The sequence below is a fragment of the Erinaceus europaeus genome, chromosome 1 (genome assembly GCF_950295315.1).
Source record: "Erinaceus europaeus chromosome 1, mEriEur2.1, whole genome shotgun sequence".
NCBI classification, from domain to species: Eukaryota; Metazoa; Chordata; class Mammalia; order Eulipotyphla; family Erinaceidae; genus Erinaceus; species Erinaceus europaeus.
In genome coordinates, this window is record NC_080162.1 from 152,269,294 (window position 1) to 152,282,829 (window position 13,536).

The 13,536-nt window shown below is 41.9% G+C and overlaps 1 protein-coding gene across 1 annotated transcript in view; it reads left to right on the forward strand.

Moving 5' to 3' along the window:
* The first annotated feature begins 2,261 nt into the window (after positions 1 to 2,261).
* Positions 2,262 to 13,536, forward strand: part of LYPLA1 (lysophospholipase 1) — a 31,055-nt gene continuing 19,780 nt past the window's right edge. Inside the window, exons 1-2 of the mRNA XM_007515982.3 lie at positions 2,262 to 2,609; positions 3,601 to 3,632. Coding sequence (XP_007516044.2) covers positions 2,541 to 2,609; positions 3,601 to 3,632 — 101 coding nt within the window. The 5' untranslated portion in view covers positions 2,262 to 2,540. The remainder of the gene's footprint in view (positions 2,610 to 3,600; positions 3,633 to 13,536) is intronic.

Below are 13,536 nucleotides of genomic sequence, written 5' to 3' on the forward strand. Positions count from 1 at the left end.
TTCCTCTGGGGCTACAGTTTCACTTGTATCTCTGGTCTCTCTATTTCATTTCTCCTTTCTTTCTTTCTTTCTTTTCTTTCTCTCTTTCTTTTTCTTCCTTTCTTTAGTATTTCTGGTGTCAGGACACGAGGGAAAATTCTCCACACCTATGGGATTTCCTTGGGCTGGTTAAGTAATTAAAACAGCATCAGACAGGTTAGCAAAGCAAAAATCAATTTAATAACTGCATGTGGGAGCTACCATGTTTATGCAGTTCCTACTTTTGATATAGAAGAAAAAGGTTTAAATCCCAAAGCAAGAGAGGAGGTAGGGAAGCCTAGTGCATATGGGGGAGTGTCCAAAGGTGAAACTTCATATAACAAAAAATATGGTTTCATTTTTGTTTATTTTTACTTTTTATTTTTACCAGAGCACTGCTCCACTCTGGTTTATGGTGGTATAGGGGATTTCAGAGCCTCGGGAATGAGAGTCTCTTTGCATAATCATTATGCTATCTACTCCTGCCCTATTTAATGAGAGGGATAGGAGAGAGGGAAGGAACCAGATATCACTCCAGTACATGTGCTGCCGGGGATTGATCTCAGGACCTTATACTTGAGAGTCTAATGCTTTATCCACTGCACCACCTCCCAGACCACAGTGGTTTCATCTTGACTCTGAAAAGAAAGATGTGTTTCTCACAACCAATTTGCTGATGACCATTCATCCAGATGATAACCCTGAACTACATTTTTCTAGGTCATTAGCAAGAACAATGATCATTTCTTCCACTAAGGATTGAGAAAATGGATTAAAGGAAAGGAAGTTTCTCCTTAGACTCCAGAATCTTCATTGTTTTCTACTCAAAATGATCTGCATGTTAGAATAAGGTGACTTGAGACCAACTCTTGAGAGTGGTGAAGCAGTGCTGCAGATGTCTCCCCTCTCCTCTCAATTTTTCACTGTCTATCCAAAAATAAAAAATAAAAATGAAATATATATATAATATTGCCTCCAGGGATATTGCTGGGGCTCAGTGCCTGCACTACGAATCCACTGCTCCTGGAGGCTATTTTTTCCCTTTTCTTGGTCTTGTTTATTGTTGTTGTTACTATTGTTGTTATTGCTGTCGTTTTTGTTGGATAGGACAGAGAGAAATCGAGAGAGGACGGGAAGACAGACAAGGAGAGAGAAAGATGGAGACCTGCAGACCTGCTTCACAGCCTGTGAAGCGACCTCCTTGCAGGTGGAGAATCCCCGGGCTCCAGCCGGGATCCTTAAGCCGGTCTTTGAGCTTTGCGCCAAGCACGCTTAACCCGCTGTACTACTGCCTGGCCCCCCAAATTAAAATATTTTTAAAATAATAAAAATCATAGAATAAATAAAGGGCAGTACTTTGTCACTATTTGCCATGTAGTATATAGACAGCAGTTGACAGAAGTAGATTCTCAATGACAATGGAGTGCTGACTTTTTTTGTTACAAGATTCTAAGATTACAATGTTTAGTTCCCCACCACACCCACCAAGTCTTACTTTGCTTGCTTCTAGTTGTTGTTGTTGTTGTTGTTTAGCAAGTTCATGTGAATTAGATCTCTAGATTCCCTGAGCAAAACCATCTGGAAGTTGTTATTCATCTTTTTACTTATTTTGCTAAGCATAATCTCCTCCAGTTCTATCCATTTTGTCCCAAAGGACACAGTGCATCTTTTTTGAATACAGTGCAGTATTCCATGGAATATATATCCCATAACTGCTTTAACCAGTCATCTGTTGATGGTTACTTAGGCTGCTTCAACTCTTTGGCTATTGTGAATAATGCAGCTATGAATATAGCGGTGCATATGACCCTTTGAATTAGTGTTTGAGTGTCCACGGGTAAATGCCCTAGAGTAGTACTGCTGGATCATAAAGTAATTCCATTTTCATTTGTTTAAGGGAGATCCATAAGGTCTTCCAAAGGGGCTGCACCAGTCTGCAGTCCTACCAGAGTGCTGACTTTCCAGCTTATGTTGAAAGGAAAGGAGCGGACCCCCCAAATCTACACACAGGTGGAACCCCAAGTGGAAATGAAGCACAGACCTCTCCCCAAAGGGGGCTTTTACAAAAACACAACCCTGGCTGCGAGGAACAAAGGGGTGTGAGGGGCTGGGGCTGGTTCTACTCCCTGCAGCGTGCGCAGAGCGGAAGGCGAGGTCGACTCTGGGGACCACGCCGCCGGCCGGGGCCTGAGAGTGCCCTTCCCAGGGCCGCCCCGCCGCCGGGCGCGAGGAGGCGCAGGGGTAGCAGGTCGGCTCCTGCCGCGCCGGCGCCGCAGCCAATCGCGCGGGCACTGGAGCCGGACTTTGTGACGCGCGGAAGGCGCGAGCGCGAGGCGCGGGACCCCGGCAGCCGGGGACCGAGGGGGTCGGCGCAGGGCTGCACAGCGCCGCGTCGGCGCGCACGCGCCCGAGCGCGCGCCCGGTGGGGCGGGCCGGGACTCGCGGCTCACACGCCCTTGGGCCGGGCCGGGCGGCTGCGCTTCCTTTCCGTTTCCGACGCCCGCTGTCCAGCCAGCCGGTGTATGTGCGGTAACAACATGTCTGCCCCGCTTCCCGCCATTGTGCCCGCCGCCCGGAAGGCCACCGCTGCGGTGAGTGGAGGCTGCGGGCCGCGGAGGGACCCGCTTTCGCCGTCTGCCTTGCGGGCCGCGGGCGGTGGGTGGGGCGCTGCCGGCCCGGGCTGCGCGCCGGCGGGTGTGGGGTGTCGGAGCCGCCCGGGCCGGGCTGCGGTCGCCGGGGACTGGGGGGCGCCCCCACTTCCCCACTGGCCCCGCAGCCCCGGCACCTCTGCGCCGAGTCGCGAGCGCGTCCCGCGGGACCCCGGCTGCCCGGGTTCGAGCTCGGAGCGCCCCGCCGCGCCCCTGCGGGGACGGGCTGGACTGCGGACTACGGGAGCCCCCTCTCAGCCAGAAATCCTCTTTATGGCCTCACCCCTGCCACTTGTGTGTGCGAATACGTAAGTTTGAAGATCATCTTTATAAGGCCTGGGGTGCTGCATAATTAAAAAAAACATTTTACTTATTTTCTAATGATAGAGACAGAGATAAAGATCAAAGCACTGCTCACCTCTGGTTTATGGTGGTGCTGGGGATTGAACCTGCAGCCTCAGAGCCTCAGGCATGAGAGTCTTTTGCCTAACTACTGTCCTGTCTTCCTCCTGTCTCCCCAGACCTCTTTATAATTGAAACAAACAATTTTCTTTTTAATTCTTATGAATTTGTGTAGGGGGGATCTGAAACTTATTTTCCCCTGAAACTTTTTTGTGTGTGTATGACAGGAACATTCTACAGCATATAATGAGATTTGTTTATTTTTGGTTTAACTTGAAAGAAGCAAACTACTTTTCTTAGGCTAGGATCATGCTCACTTAGAAGGTCAAACTGGGACTCTAAATGCTAAAAAATTCACGTTCATTATCGCAGGAACTACAGGGAGTGAAGTCTTTGCCCCTTGAGAGAAGACTGTAGAGATTAATTAGCAGAAGGTATTGTAGGGTGATTCCAGGATCTGTCTTAACTAGAGGTCCATACAGTGTGTCACAGTTCTGGGTGGGTTTATTTAACCTTTCCTCTTCTCTTTTAGGTAATTTTCCTCCATGGATTGGGAGACACAGGGTAGGTACCATTATTAGTAATGAAGTGGGATGTCAGTTCTATTTAAGCTATTGAAGTGTATAAGAAAAAGTTTTGCTGGTATTATTTCTTAGAATTCAGTAATTAAGATACGACCTTTTCTTAGCATTCCACCATCCCTATCCCCCCCACCCGATTTTTTTTTCCCCCTCATCATCTAGAATTTGTTGTTTTTAGCATCCCTTTCTGGAACATATTAAAATTGCAAACTCCTCCTTAAGTTGCTATGGGTATTGAATACCAGAGATGGATGGAATGTTTGTAGAGACAGTGTGCAGTTGAGCTTTCCAGAGAGAGTTAACATTTCAGGGCAAGTTAAGAGGAAACTAGTTAATTTTGATATTAGAAAGAAACAAAAAAAAGCAGTGTACTTACTACATGGGAACTGTTGCATTAGAAGAAGAAATCAGTTGAGAGGAGGCAACTTATTTATTTGCAGCATTCTCAACAAATTTTGTTATGTTGAATTCAGATTTATCTTTAAGACTTTTTCCTTTTTTAATTTATTTATTGATTTATTTATTAGATAGAGATAGAAACTGAGAAGGGAGGGGGTGATAGGAAAAGAGACAGAGTCACCTGCAGCCCTGCTTCAGTACTCATGAAGCTTTCCTCCTAGAGGTTGAATATCTTTGGTCCATACTCTCAGAGGGAGAAAGAACAGAGAACCTTCCCATGGAGGGGATGGGATTTGGAACTCTGGAGGTGGGAACTGTATAGAATTGTCCCCCTCTTATCCCACAATCTTGTTGATCATTAATAATAACAGTAAAAAAAAATACCAGCCAGAGCACTGCTTAGCTCTGGATGTGGTAGTGCTAGGGATTGAACCTGGGACCTTAGGCATGAAAGTTTTCATAACTACTATTCTGCTTCTCTAGCCCTTATAGCATTTTTTAAAACTATGTTATTTTGAAATGTCTCCAAGTTTATAGAAGACTTGGAAGAATAGTATACATTCAGTACCTTTTACTGAGATTTACTAATCTCTTTTTTTACAAAAAATTTTGAAAATTGTCCATATTCATTGGATAGAGACAGCCAGAAATCAAGAGGGTGGGGGAGAGAGAAAGAGTCACCTGCAACACTGCTTCACCACTCACAAAGCTTTCCCCCTGCAGGTGAGGATGGGGGCTCTAACCTGGGTCCTTGCACATTGTAACAGGTGCATCACCACTCAGCCTCTTGAAATTTACTAAGCTCTATTAATGTCTGCTTACCAAATGTTACTATAGTTACTGAATAAGAATAAATTACAGATGTCATGATTACTTATTCCCAAAGACTTTAGCATATATCTCCTAGAATAAGGAGAGTCTCTTATAAAACTATCAAATTTAAGAAATTTAGCAGTTTAATGTTGCCTAAAGTACTACATAATCAAAAAAACAGTTGTCTCAGTATGATTTTGTTTTTTATAGCAGAAGTTATCCACACCCCTCTCCAACTCCATTGTATGTTACATTTGGCTGTTATGTTATTTACTGTCTTTTAATCTGTTCTTTGTCTTTCATGATACTGGCCTTTTATGTGGATCACATCAGTCCCTCAATTTAGGTTTAGACATTTCCTCACTATGAGGTTGTTTACACATGTTGGTAAAAGTATCACATAGATAGTATGTCCTATTCATTGCATTATGTCCAGAAATGAGATGTTACTTATCCCAAGATTGATGTTAACTTGAATCACTTAATTAAGGTAGTGTCTGCAGATTTCTCTATTGTGACTATTTTTTCCTCCTCCATAACTGAAAAGTAAATTTCAGAGAAGTACTTACTCCATCATTAATTTTATTAATTTGCTCCTTTATTTGATACGGACCCAGACTTATTTATTGTGTTAAATTCTATCATTGCTGGTATGTTTAAATATTAACTTTTTCTTTTCTTTTTAATATTTTTATTTATTTACTATTGGATAGAGACAGAGAGAAATTGAGAGGGGAGAGAGAGAGAAAGACAGAGAGACACCTATAGTCCTGCTTCACCACTTGTGAAGGTTTCCCCCTGCAGGTGGGGACCAGGGGCTTGAACTCGGGACCCTTTGTGCTGTAGTGTGTACATTTAACCAGATGTGCCATGCCTGGCCCCTTTTTATTTTTCTTTTTTATTTGTTGGATAGATACAGAGAGAAATTAAGAGAGGAAGGGGAGATAGTGAGGGAGAGAGACAGACCCCTTCAGCCCTGCTTCACCACTTGTGAAGCTTTCCCCCTGCAGGTGAGGACCAGGGGCTTGAACCTGCGTCATTGGGCACTGTAATGTATGCACTTAACCAGGTGCGCCACTGTCTGGCCCCAACTTTTTCTTTTAAAAACAATTTGAGGTTGACATAAAAATTACAGAATAATACTTTGAGTTTTCTATTCTCTTGACCCAAATTGCCCAATTTAACAATTGGGTAACAATTCTGGAGCTTTCTAGAGTAAATTGTAAACTTAAAACTTTACTGTGTATCTTGCAAGTATAGGACACTTCTCTTTGACCATTAATGAAGATATTGGTATTTGGGGAATACTCATCAAATCTACCAAACTCATTTATACTTCCTTATTATTGGTTTGGCCCAATAATCGGTGTGTGGGCCTAGCGTATAATCCAAAATCCCACTATTGCATTTAAATATCATATTTCCTAAGTCTCCTTCATTCTAGGACAACCTGTATTATACCACTTTGACACTATTGTTTAGAATACATACCAGTTTCTTTGTGGCTTTCCTTCCTTAGGGTTTATATTTTGTCTCCTAACTTAAGTGTTGTATTGCTTGTCTCACTGCACATCATATCGGGCATGCACTGTGTTGACTTTGGCACCATTACTTGGTTATGTTTTCATTGGTTAAGACTAGGCTTACCAGGTTCTTCTGGAATAAAATTAATGAGTATAATATACTTAAATTATTTTCTTAGGGGAGTCGGGTGATAGCGCAGAAAGTTGGCGCAAAACACAAGGACTGGCATAAGGATCCCGGTTCAAGCCCCCGGCTCCCCACCTGCAGGGGAGTCGCTTTGCAAGCAGTGAAGCAGGTCTGCAGGTGTCTATATTTCTCTCCCCCTCTCTGTCTTCCCCTCCTCCCTCCATTTCTCTCTGTCCTATCCGACAACGATGACCTCAATAATAACAATAATAACTAAAACAACAATTAAAAAAACAACAAGGGCAACAAAAGGGAATAAATATTAAAAATTATTTTAGTCTAGTCCAACTCTATAAGCACAAGCAAGCAAGCAAACCAGGAATTCCAGAAACAAAATTCAAAGCAGTTAGCTCTTGTGGTTACAATTATAGGGGATTTACAACCACCATCAATAACAATGACATTTTCAACTTGCAGGTACATTGTTCAGGGGATGGAATATTTCACTCTACATATGATGGAGTGGTCTGACCTAACTTTTTTTAAAAGATTTTATTTATTTATGAAAAAGATAGGAGGAGAGAGAAAGAATTAGTTATCACTCTGGCACATGTGCTGTTGGACTAGACTATAAAAGACAGTTTAACCCAAGGTTGGGCGCCAGGCTCTGGCCCACACATGTAATAAATTTCTCCTTTTTCTGCCCCCCCAAAAATTATTTTAAAAATTTTTGGGAGTCGGGTGGTGGCGCAGTGGGTTAAGCCTCCAGGAGCGGTGGATTCATGGTGCAGGCACTGAGCCCAGCAATAACCCTGGAGGAAAAAAAAAATTTTTTTTTAAAAGATCCCAGTTCGAGCCCCCAGCTCCCCACCTGCAGGGGAGTCACTACACAGGTGGTGAAGCAGGTCTAGGTGTCTGTCTTTCTCTCCCCCACTCTGTCTTCCCCTCTTCTTTCCATTTCTGTCTCTCCTACCCAACAGCAACGACATCAATAGCAATAATAATAACCATCACAACAATAAAAAAACAAAGGCAGCAAAAGGGGAAAAAATAGCCTCCAGGAGCAGTGGATTTTTAGTGCAGGCACTGAGCCCCAGCAATAACCTTGGAGGTAAAAAAATATATATGTGGGAGTCAGGCGGTAGCGCAGCAGGTTAAGCGCAGCAGATTAAGCGCACGAAGCACAAGGACCTTCGTAACCGATCCCTGTTCGAGTACCTGGCTCCCCACCTGCAGGGGAGTCACTTCACAGGCGGTGAAGCAGGTCTGCAGGTGTCTGTCTTTCTTTCCTCCTCTCTGTCTCCCTTCCTCTCTCGATTTCTCTTTGTCCTATCCAACGACAGTAACAGCAACAACAAGAATAATAACCACAACAATGATAAGGCAACAAGGGCAACAAAAGGGGAAAAAATGGTCTCCAGGAGCCTTGGATTTGTGGTACAAGCACTGAGCCCTGGCAATAACCCTGGAAGCAAAAAATATATATTCATTTATATATGTATATATATATTTTGTAAGAAGATATTTTGAAAATAGCTTTTTTTTTTAAATCAGGTTTTCACTTGCAGATTTAGCATCCATTGATGATTCTTGTCTGAATTTGTGCCAAATAATGATTTTAAAACATTTCTTCACTTTATTTGTTGCCAGTGTACTGTGGGTAGAGCTTTCCCATATTATGCATGCATATGTTCTTTTATTTTTATGTTTGAATCAGCACAGTCTCTTGGATTTTAATCAATACAATCCTTTTTATATTTTATTTTAATAAGAGAGAAAGAAAAGAAGGAAGGAAGATTGATAGATACAGAGAGATATACCAGAGCACTGCCCTGCTCTGGCTTATGGGGGTGCCGGCAATTGAACCTGGAACTATAGAGCCTCAGGCATGAGAGTCTTTTGCATAGCCATCGTGCTGTTTCCCCAGCTCAATACAGTCCTCTATCCCTGAGATTATAATCTGTTGTTTTATCTATTATTATTATTATTATATTAATGTGCAAATTGCCTTACGCTTCACCAGTGGGACCCTTTTCAAGCTGGTTCTTATGTCATTGGTATATGTCCTCATCATTCCATGAGAACTTACTTGGATCTTTGTGCAAAACTTTTTATAAGACTATAATTTTCCCATTTTAGTCCTGAACTAACCATTAGTACCATGAATCCTGGCTCCTTTTAATTAGGAATATTGTTTAGGAACCAAAATCTTGGGGGTCAAGGGGGTCAAGCATAATGGTTATGCAAAGAGACTCTCATACCTGAGGCTCCATAGTCTCAGGTTTAATCCCCAGCACTGCTATAAACCAGAGCTGAGCAGTGCTCTGGTAAGGAAGGAAGGAAGGAAGGAAGGAAGGAAGGAGAATGGAAGGAAGGAAGGAAGGAAGGAAGGAGAATGGAAGGAAGGAAGAGACAGAGAAAGGGAGAACGAAAGAAAGGAAGGGAGAAAGAAACAAAGAAAGGAAAAGAAAGAAGGGAAAAATGTTCAAAAGGAACCAAAATCTTTATGAATGCTCGATACTAGAGTCTTCCTATTCCAGATAGTTTCAGTAGACAGAGATATATATATATATATATATATACTTTTTATTTACATAAAAAACTGTATTATAGTAGTCTAGGAGGTGGCATAATGGATAAAACACAAGACTCTCAAGCATGAGGTCCTGAGTTTAATCTCTGGCAGCACAGGCACCAGAGTGATGTCTGGTTCTTTTTCTTTTCTCCTATCTTTCTCATTAGTAAATAAATAAAATCTGAAACTGTATTGTATGGTTCAGTACTCTCTGGTTTTTTCACCAGACTGTGTAACCCTGTGTTTTTTGTTTTGTTTTATTTTTCTTACCAATGAGAGAGAGGGAGAACCAGAGCATCACTCTGCTGGTCCACCACTTTTGAAACTTCCTCTTTGTATAATGACCCCATGTGCTGACCTGGGGCTCAGACCCTGACCCTCAGGCATGGTAAAGTGTGTGCTTTGCCTGATGAGCTATCTCCCAGCTCCAGGCTAACGATTTTTTTTTTTTAAGTATTTTATTTATCTTATATTTTAGAGAGATGCAGAGAGAGAAAGACACAGAGAAACACCAGAGCACTGCTCAGCTCTGGCTTATGGTAGTGTAACTATGTCTTTCCTCTCACTCCTAGCCTGTAAAATTTCTGTTGAGGGCTGGGAAGATAGATATTAGTTATGCAAAAGACTCTCATAAGGATCCTGGCTCCCCACCTGCAGGGGAGTCACTTCACAAGTGGTAAAGCAGGTCTGCAGGTGTCTTTCTCTCCCCCTCTCTGTCTTCCCCTCCCCTCTCCATTTCTCTCTGTCCTATCCAACAATGACACATCAATAATAGCTACAACAATAAAACAACAAGGGCAACGAAAGGGAATAAATAAATATGAAAAAGTATTTTAAAAAAGTCTAATCAACAGAGGACCCTAGTAGGGGTTGTATTATTGTATTGTATTGTGGAAAACTGAGAAATGTTCTGCATGTACAAACTATTATATTCACTGTCAAACGTAAAACATTAATCCCCTAATAAAGGGGGAAAAAAGTCTAATCAGACCTGACAGTGCTGCCTTCATACATCTCTTTCTCTAGCATACTATTGTAATTTTACTATCTTGGACTTTTGTTAATTCTGTGGTGATAGATATGTCTTGGTGTAAATTGTTTTATATTTACTATTTTTTAAGAAGGAGGGGTGTAGAGGGGTAGATAGCATAATGGTTATGCAAAAACACTCTCATGCCTGGGGCTCCAAAATCCCAGGTTCAGTCCTCCATACCACCATAAACCAGAGATGAACAGTGCTCTGGTTTAAAAACAAAAAGTTTTTCAAAGACTGTTGTTGAGGGGCCTAGCATGCGTGGTTGAGTATACATGCTACAGTCACAAGGACCTGAGTTCAAGCCCCTGGTCCCCATCTGCAGGGGGGAAGTTAGTGAGCAGTGCAGCAGGGCTGTAGCTGTCTTTCTCTCTCTTCCCCTCCCTTCTTATTTTCTCTCTTGTCTCTATCTAATAAAATAAGTATAAAGAAAAATAATTTTAAAAAAGACTTGATATAGAAGTATACTTTTCATATCTCTCCAATATATGTTCTTTTAAAAAAAAATTATTTAGTTTAATGAGAGATAGAAAAAGAAACCAGAGCACTGCTCAGCTTTGGTACATGGTGGTTGCTGGTGATTGAACAAAGGACCCCAGAGCCTCAGGCATTAAAGATTTTATATAACCATTATGCTGTCTCCCCATCCCTGTATATATCCTTACCACTTTTGGGGAAGGTGAATTAAAATAGAGAAAATGATGACAGTATAGTTTTTAGCACCTATTTTTGGATGACACCGAGGCCTAAATTGTTTCTACTTTATCCCTTAATAGAGGTAGTTAGTATCTATAACATACCCATTATAATATCAACTATAAGCAAGCAGGAAGCTGTATGTATGTGCATATTATCCCATTTTTAAGGGGAAATTTTTAAATATTTTTAAAATTATTTTTATTTATTGGATAGAGACAGCCAGAAATTGAGAGAGAAGGGTAAAATGAGAGAGAGAGAGAGACCTACAACACTGCTTCATTGCTCCCAAAGCTTTTCCCCTGCAGAAGAAGGGACTGGGCCCTTGAACATGGGTTCTTGTACATTGTAACAGGTGCACTCAACCAGGTGTGCCACCACCAGTTCTCTATTTATTTATTTTTAATGACAGAGAAACACAGAGAAAGATACATGCAGAAAGGTACCAGAGCACTGCTCAAGTCTGGTTTATGGTGGTGCTGGGGATTAAACCTGAAGCTTTGGAAGCTCAGTCATGAGAGTCTTTTGCATAACCATTATTCTGTCTCCCCAGCCCTTCTTGAAAATTAAAAAAAAAAAATCTTGTCTTGCAACCTGTGAGGTAGCACAGTGGACAAAGTTTAGACATTCAAGTATGAGGTCCCCAGTTTGAGCTCCAGCTTTGCATATGCCAAAATGATGCTCATTCTTCCATCCCTTAACCCCCACCCCAACCTTCCCACCCCCATCTTATTAACAAATAATCTGGGAAAAGTTGAAAAGAAATAGAGCAAGAGGTTTACCTGTATTTCTGGCTAGAGGGATCATGTCATTTATGATTTTTTTTAAAACACTTTATGATTTTTTTTCACATTTTGTTTTGAACATATGTCTATTATACTCAAAGAAGAAATATTAACTTTATCATTTATCATTATTATTTTAAAATAATAATAAATCATAGCACCAAAGCTTCTTTTGAGGTTGTGGTGGCCAGGTTCAAACCTGGGTCACACACATGACGAAGCAGCACACTGTCCTAGTGAGCTATTTCACAGGCTCAAGAATGCTAATTTTAGGGAGCCTGTTGGTGATGCAGTGGGTTAAGTGCACGTGGCGCAAAGCACAAGGACTGGCATAAGGATCCTGGTTCGAGCCCCAGGCTCCCCACCTGCAGAGGAGTCACTTCACAGTGAAGTAGGTCTGCAGGTATCTTTCTCTCCCCCTGTGTCTTCCCCTCCTCTCTCCATTTCTTTCTGTCCTATACAACAATGACGATGTCAATAACTAAACAAGGACAACAAAAGGGGAAATTTTTTTTTTTTAAATGCTAACTTGGGAGTCAGGTGGTAGCGCAGCAGGTTAAGTGCATGTGGCATGAAGCTCAAAAACCAGCATAAGGATCCCAGTTCGAGCTCCCTGCTCCCCACCTGCAGGGGAGTCACTTCAGAAGTGGTGAAGCAGGTCTTCAGGTGTCTATCTTTTCTCTCCCCCATCTGTCTTCCCCTCGTCTCTCCATTTCTCTCTATCCTAACAATGACGACATCAATGACAACAATAATAACTACAATAAAACAAGGGCAACAAAAGGAAATAAATAAATAAATAAATAAAGTTAACTTTAGGGGAGTCGGGCGGTAGCGCAGTGGGTTAAGCACACATGGCACGAAGCACAAAAACCTGCGTAAGGATCCAGGTTCAAGCCCCCGGCTCCCCACATGCAGGGGAGTCCCTTCACAGGCGGTAAAGCAGGTGTCTTTCTCTCCCCCCTCTCTGTCTTCCCCTCTTCTCTCCATTTCTCTCTGTCCTATTCAACAACAAACATCAACAATAAAAATAATAACTACAACAAGGCTAGAACAACAAGGGCAACAAAAGGGGGACAAATGGCCTCCAGCAGCAGTGGATTCATGGTGCAGGCACTGAGCCCCAGCAATAACCCTGGAGGCAAAAAAAAAAATACATTTAAAAAGACAAACAAAAAGAATGTTAACTTTAATGTTGTAGTAAGTATGTAGAAATTTTGGGCAAGCAATATACTTACTAGTATTTTTTTTCCTTCTATCTAAAACTCCTATATTATCTTTCTTACCTAGTTTGCTAGACTTATTGTTTTATGGCTATAAAGAAATATTTGGAAATTATATTATCTTTACTGGATAGAGATAGCCAGAAATTGACAAGGAGGGGGGTGATAGGGAGAGAGACAGAGAGACACATGCAGCCCTGCTTCACCACTTGCAAAGCTTTCCCCATGCAGGTGGGGCATGGGGGCTCGAACCCAGGTCTTTGTGCATTGTAACGTGCACTCAACCAGGTTCGTCACCACTGGCCTCAGAAGTATTTGGAAATTATAAAGTCTTGTGGGAATATATGAAAGAAAACACACTGCTCTTTAAAAATTATAAGAGGCCATCTTTACCCATAACTATATCATAAAAAATAGCCTTTGATTTGTTTCTAGGTTGTTGGTGCTATTTTAAAAGTATTGATGGTCCAGACTTTTTAAAAATGTCTAAGAAACTAACATCCTCAGAATTTATTTACTTATTTATGTATTCCCTTTTGTTGCCCTTGTTTTATTGTTGTAGTTATTATTGTTATTGATGTCATTGTTGGATAGGACAGAGAGAAATGGATAGAAGAGGGGAAGGCGGGGGGGGGGGTGGGGAGAAGAAAGATAGACACCTGCAGACTTGCTTCACCGCTTGTGAAGCGACTCCCCTGCAGGTGGAGCTGGGG